We start from the raw sequence: 16269 nt of genomic DNA, 5'->3' as shown, positions 1-16269 counted from the left end.
CCTGAGATCGGTAGGTCATGAGTTCAAACCCCGGCCGAGTCATACCAAAGACTATAAAAATGGGACTCATTGCCTCCCTGTTTGGCACTCAGCATTAAGGGTTGGAATTGGGGGTTAAATCCTCAAAAATGATTCCCGGGCGCGGCCACCGTTGCTGCTCACTGCTCCCCTCACCTCCCAAGGGGTGAACAAGGGGATGGGTCAAATGCAGAGGTTAACTTCACCACATTGTGTGACAATCATTGGTACTTTTTAATTTATTCTACATTCCACTAACATTTCAGTTGAGCTTCAGCTCTTCAATTTTCAAGCCATTCCTACTGTTTTTTCAGACTTTTTTCAGAATTAATTCTGCAGTCCTTCAGCTTTTAAAATTCCGCTTCAGCAATGATTGAGGCATTCACACGTAATTACTAGCGGAATTGCATAAACTGTAGTTATTATTATTATACTTTCTTAATTGTCTTTCCCCCTTCTGAAGCACTTTGAGAAACACAAATCATATGAAATGTTATTGTTTTTATTGGTAGAAGTAGCTGAGGAAGGAGCAGCAGTCGGTCCAACATCCACAAGCAGACGGCTCTCAGCCTTAAGTGGAGCAGCAGTCTCTCTCCCATTTAGGACGGTTAGCCTGACGGCCATTAAATATGAATTAAAAACCACACAGGCCTCTTTGCCTTCCAAAATGTCATTACATATCTTCATGGCGGCCGGCTGTTGAATAAGCAGTTTGCAGTGTTCCCCGGGGGACGAGGGGTGGGGGTCAGGATGAAGATGGGAGGATGAAGGAAGGACAGATGGATGAAGGAGAGGAGTAAGGGGCGATGGGAGAGGATGAGCAGAGTGAGTGTGTGTGTGGGAACATCCAACGAGGAAGACCTGCTTGAGCCTAAAAGCGTCTGAAATGGAATCTACATTACAGCTCCTAACTGAGTGCACTACTTCAGGGGCTCGGGCCCTGAACGCACCGTCGTAATAATAGCACATACGCCTCAAGTGGTACTTCACTGTCTCCCTAGCTCTCTAGCAGATGAGGAAGATGTGTGTGTGTGTGTGTGTGTGCGTGTGTGTGTTCTTGTATTTCTACCCTACTTGAGACATCAACAAGGAAAAGTACCTTTCAAATCATGTTCCCAATACGGAAAACCATAGCATCTAATAGAGAGCCAAATACTCGAGTCTGTGAACATTGCTCCAAAGTCAGAATTTTTTGTTGATTTGATGTGCATTCAAAAGTAAACATTGACAGGTGCAAAGGCAGCAATATATGATAAAACAAGACGGCAGCAAAAGAAGGACTTCCCTACTCATCCCCAAAAAACCCGCCAGGTGAACAGCTGATTTTACGACTTCCGGCGCTGACGTAAGACAACCCGCGTCCCATATGTGACCGTATGATGAACAAATACACTACGGTACTAAGACTTTAGTGGCCATTAACTGGGTTAACCCATTCTGGGTTGCCCAAAGTGCGGCACGTGACTCGTTTGTGATCGGCCTTAAACACATTACAAAAAACAAAAAATAGAGATCTCATTTGCACCCCTGGTGGTGAAATCTATCAAAATTAGGGTGTTCCCAAAAAGGAGGGATTTTTCAAATTGACTATGTGTCGGTTTTAAAAGTGCTCACCCTCTGGTCAACATATGTAATAACAAGTGTGTGTAAGAAATTGAAATGCGGACTCTTTGGCCAAAATTAATTTAAAAAATTAAATAAATATGTATACAGAGACATATTGTAATAACTTAAAGTAAATACCGTATTTTTCAGAGTATAAGTCGCTCCGGAGTATAAGTCGCACCGGCCGAAAATGCATAATAAAGAAGGAAAAAAACATATATAAGTCGCATTTTGGGGGAAATGGATTTGATAAAACCCAACACCAAGAATAGACATTTGAAAGGCAATTTAAAATAAATAAAGAATAGTGAACAACAGGCTGAATAAGTGTACGTTATATGACGCATAAATAACCAACTGAGAACGTGCCTGGTGTGTTAACGAAACATATTATGGTAAGAGTCATTCAAATAACTATAACATATAGAACATGCTATACGTTTACCAAACAATCTGTCACTCCTAATCGCTAAATCCGATGAAATCTTATACGTCTAGTCTCTTATGTGAATGAGCTAAATAATATTATTTGATATTTTACGGTAATGTGTTAATAATTTCACACATAAGTCGCTCCTCAGTATAAGTCGCACCCCCGGCCAAACTATGAAAAAAAATGCAACTTATAGTCCGAAAAATACGGTAATGAAGATTAAACACCAATTACACACAAAAAATAAATACAAATAAAAAAATAACTAAAAGCAGTCTTTTTCTCACAATGTGTTGACTTTTTTCTTATGAAATTGGGAACAATTTCTCATATTATTTCTGCTTCTGTAATATTGCAATATTTTCTCATAAAAGTATTACTTTTTCATGTAAAATTATTACTTTTCAATGCAAAATGTTGACATTTATATATAATATATATAAATACAATACAATACAATTTATATACAATTCTGAGTTTGATCACAATATTGCTAATTTTTGTTTTGTTTTTGTACAATAGTGAAATTTTTTAAGTAAAATTATGACTTTTGTCCTAATTTTGCCAAGTAAAATTCCAATTATTATTATAATATTGCCAAAATGTTATAGTTTTCTTATAAAATTGTGACCTTTGTCGAGTAAAATTACGACTCTTTTCATAAAATTGCCCAAATTCTAAGCTTTTCTTGTAAAATTGCGACTGTTATTGAGTAAAATTCCAACTTTTATCATAATATTGCACAAATGTTCAGTTTTTCTTGTAAAATTGAGTAAAATTACGAATTTTATTATAATACTGCCAAAAGTTTTTCTCGTGAAATTGTGACCTTTTTCTTGTGAAATTCCAACTAATTTTTCACAACAAGCTTTTTTATATTTGCATAGTATGTGCATATTATTTATGTTGTAAATACAGATCTTGATATATCTATAAAGGGTGGTCCTAAAGAGGTAGGCATTATTCGGAGGTCTCAAGAAGGTAACAAATACAAGAGTGTGTGTGTGTGTGTGTGTGTGTGTGTGTGTGTGTGTGTGTGTGTGTGTGTGTGTGTGTGTGTGTGTGTGTGTGTGTGTGTGTGTGTGTGTGTGTGTGTGTGTGTGTGTGTGTGTGTGTGTGTGTATGCAGGTGGAGCGGGGGTCTTAAAAGTGTAGCCTCCCAGCCTCATCATGGCAGTGCTAAATTATATATATATATATATATATACACACCGTATTTTTCGGACTATAAGTCACAGTTTTTTTCATAGTTTGGCCGGCGGTGCGCCTTATACTCAGGAGCGACTTATGTGTGAAATTATTAACACATTACCGTAAAATATCAAATAATATTATTTAGCTCATTCTTGTAAGAGACTAGACGTATAAGATTTCATGGGATTTAGCGATTAGGAGTGACAGATTGTTTGGTAAACGTATAGCATGTTCTATATGTTATAGTTATTTGAATGACTCTTACCATAATATGTTACGTTAACACACCAGGCACGTTCTCAGTTGGTTATTTATGCGTCATATAACGTACACTTATTCAGCCTGTTGTTCACTATTCTTTATTTATTTTAAATTGTCTTTCAAATGTCTATTCTTGGTGTTGGGTTTTATGAAATACATTTCCCCCAAAAAATGCGACTTATACTCCAGTGCGACTTATATGTTTTTTTCCTTCTTTATTATGCATTTTCGGCTGGTGCGACTTATACTCCGGAGCGACTTATAGTCCGAAAAATACGGTGTGTGTATATATATATATATATAAATAAATATGTATGTATGTATGCATTTTTATCATTGATGCCAGTCTCTTTGGGTTGTAGAATGTAGTATTTTTATCGTTAATTATGTTATTTTTATACATCAACGTACATTAGTTCAGGTTATTTATGCACACCTTAAAACATTAGAGTGTTTGTCAAGTAGAATGTCAAACAAAGGAAAATACATTACTGAAGCATGAAGAGGTTGCTGGAGAACTGCCAATGTGCTCGCTCTTAAAGCGGCAAAGAGTGTTAAAGAGTGGAAAACAAGTTGCCTCTATATTGAAGCTATTATCATATATATCTGATGTATGACACCAAAAGACTTACAAAGTTTGCGAGTAAATAGATACGATCAAAATAGTATCAATCTCACGGAGATTCCCAAGCCACTTTAAGAGATAATGAGGAAGCCAGTCCCATTATCCGTGACGTAGAGGAGGAACCACAGATCCCTTCCCCATCAACAACAATGCTAATCAAGCAGACTTTGTGAGAGCCAACAACGATTACTTGGGGGAAAAATTGTGATCCACAACCTTATATTTTTGATCCTGAACACAAAGAGGAAGCAATAAGTTTTAGAAGTCGAATGCTAAACGGATGTAGCTTTATTGTGACACTATAGCAATTAGCAGCGATGCTAAGTGCTAAACATACAAACTAACTTTAATAAAACATAATAAAACAAACACTTACTGTAATATTTCCACTCTCTCTGGGATGCCGACCGACGGGACGCTGACATAACTCCGTTTAGATGAAGATTCATAACAATCCTCACTAAGGGTTAAAAAAAAGTTGCTGCAGGAAGCGTCTTTTTAGCCATATCTGGGGATGTGAAAGTGGACCAGCCTGTCGGTCCATGGCCACATTTGTCTACTAGCAGGTGAGCGATGCATGAATTATAATCTAGAATTTACTTTTAGCAAGTTTGAGACCAAGCAGAAGCAGCCGCCGGCTCAGTGTGTCAACAATAGCAGCGCAAGCTAGCATTAGCTCACTGCTTTCAAAGTGCCGCTAAAATAGTCCGTCTGCGTTGGCGCTTATAATAACAATATCACTCATATTTGGCTAATTTTCAGGTGACAACATGTAAATGGAGTATTTTTGGCACTTTCTGGATGTTTTTAGAGCAGTGGTTCTTAACCTGGGTTCGAATCGAACCCTAGGGGTTCGGTGAGTCGGCCTCAGGGGTTCGGCGGAGCCTCCGCCACGGAGGTCAAGACACATCCGACTTATCGTGTAAATAAAAACTTCTCCCTATCAGCGTATTATGGATACCCCCAAACAATGTTCCCTCTAATTTTCCATCTGATTTGCAGGTTGTTTGATTGATCGATTGAAACTTTTACTAGTGGATTGCAAAGGAAAATAATACATTATATGAAACAGTGCAGTTTACACAGTACAGTACATATTCCGTACAATTGACCACTAAATGGTAACACCCGAATAAGTTTTTCAACTTGTTTAAGTCGGGGTCCACGTTAATCAATTCATGGTAATGTGTGTAAGGTGTGTAATTTGTTGTGAGTTCATGCACTGTGTTGGTTTTGTTCTTTGAATAAGGTGATGTTCATGCACGGTTCATTTTGTGCACCAGTAAAAAAACATGACTTTTTCTTGAATTTGAAAAAAACAAAACATTTTATTTTTCACTAAAGAAGTGTTTGGTGAATGCGCATATGAAACTGGTGGGGTTCAGTACCTCCAACAAGGTTAAGAACCACTGTTTTAGAGAGTATAATGAGCGCAACAGAGGACCCTCCATCTGTTGACTCAATTGTTAGATATTTAGTTATCATTTAGAATGCATAAAAAAGCCAAACATATGTGTTCTTGTCTTCCATAAAGATTGTTAATGATAAACGGCACATATCTTTAAAATCTTTGCGTATTTCCAGTATGACTGATCTAATAATATGGTCAGAATGCAGAAGTGTTACTACAGTGACGTAGAATCTACAGAAATTGCCGGAAATATACAGAGCGAAATATTCCAAATAGCCCACTGAATTTGTGGTATTTTGTGATGTTTAGACGGTATTTTCACATACTTTGTGGATTATAAATACAATTGGATATGGTTTAATGCAGTGTTTTTCAACCACTGTGCCGCGGCACACTAGCGTGCCCTTTGAGATACAGTCTGGTGTGCCGTGGGAGATTATGTAATTTCACCTAATTGGGTTAAAAAGATTTTTTGCAAACCAGTAATTATAATCCGCAAATCTGCCGTTGTTGAGTGTCGGTGTGGTTTAGAGCTCGGCAGCGTAACTGTGTGATACTCTTCCGTATCAGTAGGTGGCAGCAGGCAGCTTTAGACTAGACCTAGACTTTAGACTTCCTTTTTATTGTCATTCAAATTTGAACTTTACAATACAGATAAGAACGAAATTTTGTTGCATTAGCTCATGGTAGTGCAGGATAAAATAGCAATAAGGTGCAGATATAAATAAATAGATTACTGTACAGATAAATATATTGCACTTTTGCATATGCATCCACGTAACGCTAATTGCTTTGTAGATGTTTGTCGTGATCACAATATGCAGGCGACAGCGGGAGGCAGCGTGCAGGTAAAAAGGTATCTAACGCTTAAACCAAAAATAAACAAAAGGCGAGTGCCGCTAGGAAAGGGCACTGAAGCATTGAAGCTTAGGGATGGCTGTGCAAAATGAAACTAAAACTGAACTGGCTGCAAAGTAAACAAAAACAGAATGCTGGACGACAGCAAAGACTTACTGTGTGTGGAGAAGATGGCGTCCACAAAGTACATCCGTACATGACATGAACATCAACAATGTCCCCACAAAGAAGGATAGCGTCCGCACAACTTAAATAGTCTTGAGTGCTAAAACAAAGCAGGTGCGGGGAATATCGTTCAAAGACATGAAACTGCGACAGGAAAATACCAACAAAACAGGAAAAGCCACCAAAAATAGGAGCGCAAGACAAGAACTAAAACACTACACACGGGAAAACACCAAAAACTTCAAAATAAGTCGCGGCGTGATGTGACAGGTCGTGACAGTACACCTACTTTGAGACAAGAGCTATTGTGAAGCATGGTTGGTTATTGTTTGAGTTTATATCCAACAATTGCAAGAACAACTTTTTATTGTCAATATCGGCTGCTGAGTTAATGTTTTTATGTTTTCTGCTTGTGGTGTGCCTTGGGATTTTTTCAATGAAAAAAATGTGCCTTGGCTCAGAAAGGGTTGAAAAACACTGGTTTAATGGATACAATGAAACACAAATAAGAATATAAAGTCACATTTTTACACTCTACTGCTATTTTAAGGGATATTTTATGCCAAACCAACTTTACTTAAGAATTGGTGCTTGTTTTTGGGATCTGCAAAAGTCCCGAATATTTTAAATCCAACCGTGTAGGCATGGCAGAGATACTCATAAAACAATCTTGCCTTCCTCCATACTTCCTCCTAACGAGACATTTGGTATTTGCTCAATTTATGGAAGAAAATGTACTTGCGGGAGGCCACCATTGTCGTCAATAAGTTCCTTCTTTTTCTCTATCCTCTTGTTGTAAGGCAGACTGGCTCATATGTGCACATGCATACACCACTGTTGCCATTTCTAACACACAGTAGGGTATAGTTCTCACTTACATCTGTCAGTAGACTCGCTATGGAAGCACTAAAAATGACAACATGGCTGACGGGGAGAAGACGCTGTCCAAGTGGAGGCACATAAATAAGAGCGCCCACAAAAAGAGAGGGTCAGAAAATGGCTTGAAGATGGTCTGTAAAACATCATCTGTGCAACATGTGGACCAAAGAAGCACCATCACATGTTATGTAGACCACAAGGAAGTGTTTTCATGGAGAAAAAATTATGATATTAACTTTTTAAGCAAAAGGAGCATGGCTGGCCCTTAATAACAAAGATGCACATCAATATTCTTATTTTCTGGGACCATTAATCTGTAAATAAAACGTATACAATAACTGTTAATTTTTTCAATTAAAGTATCCATTAGTATCATAATTGGATAAATAAAGTATAACATTTTGATTTGAACAAAGGAAAAATAACATGCATTGGCTTTCCCGCTTCCCGAAATTTGACTTTAGTACGAAATATGTTTAATTCCATCTTTCATAAAATCATGTTAAACTCTTCTCAGGTTTATTTTTATTGTGTTTTTTAAATTTATTTCATTTATTGCTATTATTACTACTATTATTCTCTGTTTTTATTGATTTATTCATGTAATATTTATACATATACACATAAATATATACATACATAAACATACATCAGTGTGTGAATGTGTGTGTGAATGGGTGAATGTGGAAAATAGTGTCAAAGCGCTTTGAGTTCCTTAAAAGGTAGAAAAGCGCTATACAAGTACGACCCATTTACCATTTACATACATATGCACATATATAAACATATACATACACATATATATAATGTATACACACATATACATATATATATATATACATATATATATATACATATATATATATATATATATATATATATATGTCTACATATATATATATATATATTTATATATATATATATATAGAGAGAGAGAGATATATAGATAGATATACAGTATATAGATATATACTGTATATCTATCTATATATATACATATACACTACCGTTCAAAAGTTTGGAGTCACATTGAAATGTCCTTATTTTTGAAGGAAAAGCACTGTACTTTTCAATGAAGATAACTTTAAACTAGTCTTAACTTTAAAGAAATACACTCTATACATTGCTAATGTGGTAAATGACTATTCTAGCTGCAAATGTCTGGTTTTTGGTGCAATATCTACATAGGTGTATCGAGGCCCATTTCCAGCAACTATCACTCCAGTGTTCTAATGGTACAATGTGTTTGCTCATTGGCTCAGAAGGCTAATTGATGATTAGAAAACCCTTGTGCAATCATGTTCACACATCTGAAAACAGTTTAGCTCGTTACAGAAGCTACAAAACTGACCTTCCTTTGAGCAGATTGAGTTTCTGGAGCATCACATTTGTGGGGTCAATTAAACGCTCAAAATGGCCAGAAAAAAGAGAACTTTCATCTGAAACTCGACAGTCTATTCTTGTTCTTAGAAATTAAGGCTATTCCACAAAATTGTTTGGGTGACCCCAAACTTTTGAACGGTAGTATATATATATATATATATATATATATATATATATATATATATATATATATATATATATATATATATATATATATATATATATATATATATATATATACATATATATATACACATACATACATACATACATACATATACATATATATATATACATACATACATACATATACATACATATATACATACATATATATATACATACATACATATATATACACATACATACATACATACATACATACATACACACATACATACATACATACACATACCTACATACCTACATACATACATACATACATATATATATATATATATATATATATATATATATATATATATATATATATATATATATATATTTTTATACAAATGATGCCCTCGGCTACGCCCTTATATGGTTCACAGGATGTTACATTAACAGTGCTGTCAAAACACAAACGCAGCAACAGAATAAATCCAATTGTTTTGTATCCCAGAATAGTTGTTATCTCTACAGAAACCACTAATGTCCAAACTTGTTGCAATATGAATTGTTTTGGTTATATTTCACCTTTCTTACCTGAAGGGAGCTGCGAGGCAGGTAGACAGGAAGCTTTGGCGGACATGTCCCGCAGCAAGCATTCATTGCGCTGAGACCGGACTTTTCTGGAAAAAGATGCCAAAGAAAAATAATTTCACTACCTTTCTTTCAGTGGCATCCCTTCTAGGAACACACACCCGGCCGTCCTTCCCATTCCCTATGTCCGCTCCTGTCTCTTGTCAATGACATAGTAAATTAGAATGTGGATTTAATTTTTTTTTTAATGTTTATTTTTGTAGCTCTGTTGTTGTTAAAGGTAAGGTTTTTTTGTGATTTATGATCGTTTGTGAGGGCACCAGAGAGACCGGTGTGTGTGTGTGTGTGTGTGTGTGTGTGTGTGTGTGTGTGTGTGTGTGTGTGTGTGTGTGTGTGTGTGTGTGTGTGTGTGTGTGTGTGTGTGTGTGTGTGTGTGTGTGTGTGTGTGTGTGTGTGTGTGTGTGTGCGTGCATGTGTTGGCAGAGCAGCGTATGCAAAAGAGTTAAGCTTGTCATTGTTGTTGTTTTGGCTTGTTGATAAAAAGATGATTAATGATTCATCACCTCTTTGTTATGTTTGTTATGGGCCTGCTGCGAAGCAAGCACCCTTTCACATGCTGCAAACGCATGTTAACTGTTAGCATACTTTTGAAAACATTAGCATGCTAACATTTTTTGCTAGCTTTTTAGCTAAACTTGTATATTTAAACCAGGGGTGCCCACACTTTTTCAGCAGGCGAGCTACTTTTTAAATGACCAAGTCGAGGTGATCTACCTCATTTATATATTAGGGCTGCAACTAACGATTAATTTGATAATCGATTAATCTGTCGATTATTACTTCGATTAATAATCGGATAAAAGAGACAAACTACATTTCTATCCTTTCCAGTATTTTATTGAAAAATAACAGCATACTGGCACCATACTTATTTTGATTATTGTTTCTCAGCTGTTTGTACATGTTGGAGTTTATAAATAAAGGTTTATAAAAAAATAATAATTTAAAATAAAAAAAATAAAAAAATAAAAATAAATTGCCTCTGCGCATGCGCATAGCATAGATCCAACGAATCAATGACTAAATTAATCGGCAACTATTTTTATAATCGATTTAATCGATTAGTTGTTGCAGCCCTAATATATTTATATATATATATATACAAATATATACACATAAATATAATTGTTTTGCCGTTTTTGTTCACATGTTAAAGATGTACAAAATACATGCATGTTTAACATATAGATTCCCATCTTTCATGAAGACAAGAATATAAGTTGGTGTATTACCTGATTCTGATGATTTGCATGGATTGTAATCAGACAAGATTCACAGTAGTGCTGACAACTTCCACATTTTCAATTTTACATCGTGGAGGAGAAAAAAAAAGCCCTCCTTTCTGTCCAATACCACATTGAAGTGGTTGGTTTTGGCATCCTGTTTGTCCAGCTTCCATACTCGTTTTTTTACACTTCACAAGAAATATATTGACGGCAAACTCCGTGGCTTGCTGGCTTGTTTGCGCTAGCTTTCGGAGACTCTTATTTTGTTAGCGCAGGCAGCATCGAGCAGCACTTTTATTGTGAAGACAGGAACTGTGCGGTCAGTCTTTAGGCTTTTGACGGTACGGTTGGAATAAAAACTGTTTCTCGCCTTCATGACGGCCTTTTTTTTTCCTTCACACTGAGCTGGCAGCAGCCAGCGTCATCTCACAAGATCCTCGGGTGCCTTGAATGTCAATCAAGTAACGTCATAGGGAAGATTTATGATCGCTAATTTTTAGGTCTATTTTTTTCAATGCCTGGCTGGTGATCGACTGACACACCCTGCGCGATCGACCGGTAGCTCGCGATCGACGTAATGGGCACCCCTGATTTAAACCTACAAATAGTGCATGTTGGTATTTTTTCCTATCCTCTCACGTGCTTAGCATGCTAACGTCTTATACTAACTTTTTAGCTAAATATCTATGTTTTGACCTAAAAATCATGTTTTTTGATACTTGGCACCATCTTAGAAATAGGCTAAAGTCTCTTATATTAACATGCTAACGTTTTATGCTAGCTTTTTAACTAATTCCGTATGTTTACACTAAAAAATAGTGCATTTAGGTATTTCCTCTTATCCGGTCAAGTGCTAGCTTGCTAACGTTATCATGCCAATGGTTTATTCTAGGTTTTAGCTCATTTTGTATGTTTTCACCTAAAAATCATGGTTTTTAAAATTTGTAGTCATCTTGGAAATATGCTAACGTCTCTTATATTAGCATACTAATGTTTTACGATAGTTTTTTTAAGCTAATTTTGTATGTTGACACCTAAAAATAGTTCATTTTATTATTTCCTCTTATTCAATCTCGTGCTCAAATGCAAATATTTTATGGTAGCTTTTTAACTAATTTCGTATGTTTACACTTAAGTATAGTGTATTTTTCAATACTTAGCGCCATCTTAGAAGGATCCTTACTTGTCCTATGTCATAATGCTAGCGTTAGCAGACTAACGTTTTTATGCTGAGTTATTAGCTAATTTTGCATGTTTAAACTTAAAAATCTTAATTTTTGATACTTAACACCATCTTGGAAGAATGCTAACATCTCTTATATTAGCATGCTAACGTTTTTTGCTAGCTTTTTAGCTTGTGTTGTATGTGTACATCTACAAATAATGCATTTTAATAAATAAAAACAAAATACAATGATTTGCAAATCCTTGTCAACTTATATTCAATAGACTGCAAAGACAAGATATTTAATGATCGAACTGAGAAACTTAATTTTAATAATCATTAAATTAAAATTTAATGGCAGCAACACATTGCAAAAAAGTTGGCATAGGGGCATTTTTACCACTGTGTTACATGGCCTTTCCTTTTAACAACACTCTGTAAACGTTTGGGAACTGAAGAGACCAATTTTTGAAGCTTTTCAGGTGGAATTCTTACCAGAACACTTTTCCACTTTGCATCAGTCTATCTTAGATGAGCTCAGGCCCAGCGAAGCCGGCAGCGTTTCTGGGTGTTGTTGATAAATGGCTTTTGCTTTGCATAGTAGAGTTTAACTTGCACTTACAGATGTAGCGACAAACCGTAGTTACTGACAGTGGTTTTCTGAAGTGTTCCTGAGCCCATTTAGTGATATCCTTTACACACTGATGTCGCTTTTTGATGCAGTACCGTCTGAGGGATCCAAGGTCCGTAATATCATCGCTTACGTGCAGTGGTTTCTCCAGATTCTCTGAACTTTTTGATGATATTACAGACCGTAGATGGTGAAATCCCTAAATTCCTTGCAATAGCCCATTGAGAAATGTTGTTCTTAAACTGTTTGCTCACGCATTTGTTCACAAAGTGGTGACCCTCACCACATCCTTTTTTTGTGAATGACTTAACATTTCATGGAATCTGCTTTTATACCCAATCATGGCACCCACCTGTTCCCAGTTAGCCTGTTCACCTGTGGGATGTTCCAAATAAGTGGTTGAGCATTCCTCAACTTTCTCAGTCTTTTTTGCCACTTGTGCCAGCTTTTTTGAAACATGTGGCAGGCATCAAATTCCAAATGAGCTCATATTTGCAAAAAATAAAGTTTTCCAGTTCGAACATTAAATATCTTGTCTTTGCAGTCTATTCAATTGAATATAGGTTAAACAAAATAATTAGCAAATCATTGTATTCCGTATTCCGGGACAAACATTTGACATGTATTATTTAATTGTATTTATGGACTGTATATGCCAAAAACTCTATAAACAAATGTTTAAAAAAACATATTTATTGAATATGATTAAAATCAAAATTAGATTACTAATTCAATGTTTAATATTTGCGGTTTCTGTATTAGGAGGGTTTCTCCGGTACGGGGTCGCTAGCTCTGCGACCAACACTCCTCCTCCCCCTTAAGGAATCCCTTAAGGGGGAGGAGGAAGGAAATAAATAAATAAATGACGTGCAGTCAAGTAAAACATATTTTTTTTAAATTCCTTTATGACAATACAACTGCATTTGTGTCTGAATATTGGGCTTTTATTAAAGTTGATTTTAATCATACAAGCTGGTAATATATTCATGATTAATACAAATTCAAAATTGTGATTAATCATGCACAATCCAAATTTAAAACTGTTATTAATCATGTTTAATCCAAGTTCAAAATTTGGATCAATCATGATTACTCCAAATTAAAAATTGTGACTTAAAATTATTCATCTCAATTCAAAATTGTGATTAATCATGAGCAATCCAAATCTATAACTGTGATTAATCTTGATTATCCCAAATTGTGATTAACCATGATTAATACTGATTTAAAATTGTGAATCTTTATAACCGCAAATTGAACATTGTGACTAACTCTAATTCATTCAAATTCATAATTGTGATTAATCGTGATAACTCCAAATTCAAAATGGTGGTTAATCATCATAAATCTAAATTATAATTTGTGATTAGTCATGATTAATAAAAATGTAAAACTGTGATTAATCATGTATAATCTCAATTTAAAACTGTGATTAATCATGTATAATCCAAATTTTAAACAGTGAATGGTTATGATTATTCAAAATTCAAAATTGTGATTAATCATCCATCCATCCATTTTCTATCATGTATAATAAACATTTTAAAATGTGATTCATCATCATTACTTGAAATTCTAAATTCTGATTAATCATTAATAATCCGAATTCAAAATTCTGATAATCATGATTATTATCCTAACTAAAAAAATGTATTATTAATGTAGAATTCAAATTTCAAATTGTGCTTGATCATGTACAGTAGCATCTAATATTTAAAATTGTGATGAATCATGTATAATCCAAATTTAAAATTGTGCTTGATCATGTACAGTATAATTCAATATTTAAAATTGTGATTAATCCAAATCTAAACCAATGATGAATTATGTTCAATCCATATTCAAAATTGTGATTAATTTTAAAGGTGCCATGTGTATTAATGTGGCCAGAAATGGTACTGCAATCATGGTCAAAATGCTGTCTTCCCCTCCCACTCTCCATGACTGAGGTTGCCAGATACGCAGCCGAATACGAATCCTACGCCAATGAACTTCAAATGTCAATTGACGAGTCCTACGCCGTAGGTTTATCTTGTTTATGCTTCTTGCAAGATGGTTTACTAAGTAATTATGCCACATTTTACTGATGTCGATTAGCCAAATGTATTTGTAAAGTTAAGCAGCAATATTTTAGTCAGGTGTCGGGACAGATTGTTGGCATTACCCTGCTAAAATGTCTAGTTTGACCGCATGGACCACCATCGAAATAATTATTATATAATAATATATAATATATCGCATCGGCCTACTTTGATGGCAAGCCAAGGCCAAATATAAAATTACCGCCATATTTTGTTCAGCATAACTTCATGTTGCATCCAACCTGACGCACTGCATTCTCTTCCATGCACGCACATCACCATCTTTCAGTGCACAGTGCAATTCTATGAGCCAAACCATGTTACGCAAAAACCACGTAACGCATAAATCATAAAGCCTACTACCATGTCAAAACACAAAGTATATGTGCCCGATGCACATACAGTACCAGGAACCGCAATTAGCCGTGCTAATGTTGGAAAGCATTTCCTCAGCCTATCGGCATATTGAGAACGAAATAGGCACTGACACTACCCATATTCACATAGGTTTTATTTGTTGAAAATATATTTTGCCCTGTCAGTTGGATCAGTGGTCCCCAACCTTTTTGTAGCTGTGGACCGGTCAACGCTTGAAAATTTGTCCCACGGACCGGGGGAGGGGGGTATTTTTTTTTTTTTAAATTTTCCATAAAGAAATACAATCAGGTGTGCTTACGGACTGTATCCCTGCAGACTGTATTGATCTATATTGATATATAATGTATATATTGTGTTTTTTATGTTGATTTAATAAAAAATAAAAAATAAATGTATTTATTTATTTATTTTTTTAATTTCTTGTGCGGCCCGGTACCAATCGGTCTGCGGACCGGTACCGGGCCGGTTGGGGACCACTGAGTTGGATGACACATCGACATACAAGCTAACGGGCATATATTTCCCCCGTTAGCCTACATGTCGATGTGTCATTGACCGGGCAAGCATGCTAAGCATTCGTTGCACGAACATACCAGCTTTGTTAGACAAGGTCATAGACTGTATTGGACAATATTGTTTACATACGAAATGTCCATTTCCATTTATTACAAGTAATAAGAAAACGTAAATGCCTCACTTACCTATCAAGGAGAAAATTCGCAAGTTTGGCGTCAGATGAAAAAAATCTTCTGCGCCTTCGATCGTCTTCATCTTTCAAAGACATCCCCGACACAAATCCTTGTTTTGTTCCTGGCTTTGTCATGAGTTGAGAATCGTAACGACGCCTTTTAGATTTACTAAGGTCTGACATGTTTAGTAACTTTACCAGTGGTAGTAGCCAGACGAAAATGGCGGTGTGTAACTGGCAACCTGGATGTGACACACTCACTGACTTTTTAGTTGGTCTAACGGTGGAGGGCGGGGCATCAAAATGAAAACAATAACAATATTTCAAAGCTGTAAATCTAATTTTTATATGAGCATATCCCAGCTGAAGTACTGCTATCAGTTATAGAGGTATTCGAAAAGAACATTATGTATTAATGCCTTTTGACATATAAGGACCATTTAATGATGACTTGACATGAAATTATTACATATGGCACCTGTAAATTATCCATATTAAAAATTGTGA

The 16269-nt window shown here is 35.6% G+C and overlaps 1 protein-coding gene across 8 annotated transcripts in view; it reads right to left on the bottom strand.

Annotated features, from left to right (window-relative positions):
* Positions 1–16269, bottom strand: part of ntrk1 (neurotrophic tyrosine kinase, receptor, type 1) — a 294126-nt gene that overhangs the window by 230151 nt on the left and 47706 nt on the right. For 6 of the 8 annotated variants that reach the window (XM_062029186.1, XM_062029190.1, XM_062029194.1 and 3 more), the window contains one exon: positions 9537–9622. Coding sequence is in view for 3 of the 8 variants with exons in the window: in XM_062029192.1 (XP_061885176.1) it covers positions 9537–9602 (66 nt within the window). In the remaining 5 variants the exon portion in view is untranslated. Of the gene's footprint in view, positions 1–9527; positions 9623–16269 lie in introns of all 8 variants that reach the window. The other 2 variants (XM_062029188.1, XM_062029191.1) reach the window with 1 other exon arrangement.

Source organism: Entelurus aequoreus, linkage group LG20 (genome assembly GCF_033978785.1).
Source record: "Entelurus aequoreus isolate RoL-2023_Sb linkage group LG20, RoL_Eaeq_v1.1, whole genome shotgun sequence".
Classification (NCBI taxonomy): domain Eukaryota; kingdom Metazoa; phylum Chordata; class Actinopteri; order Syngnathiformes; family Syngnathidae; genus Entelurus; species Entelurus aequoreus.
The sequence above is the reverse complement of the archived record's forward strand: the minus strand, read 5'-3'. Positions and strand labels throughout refer to the sequence as shown.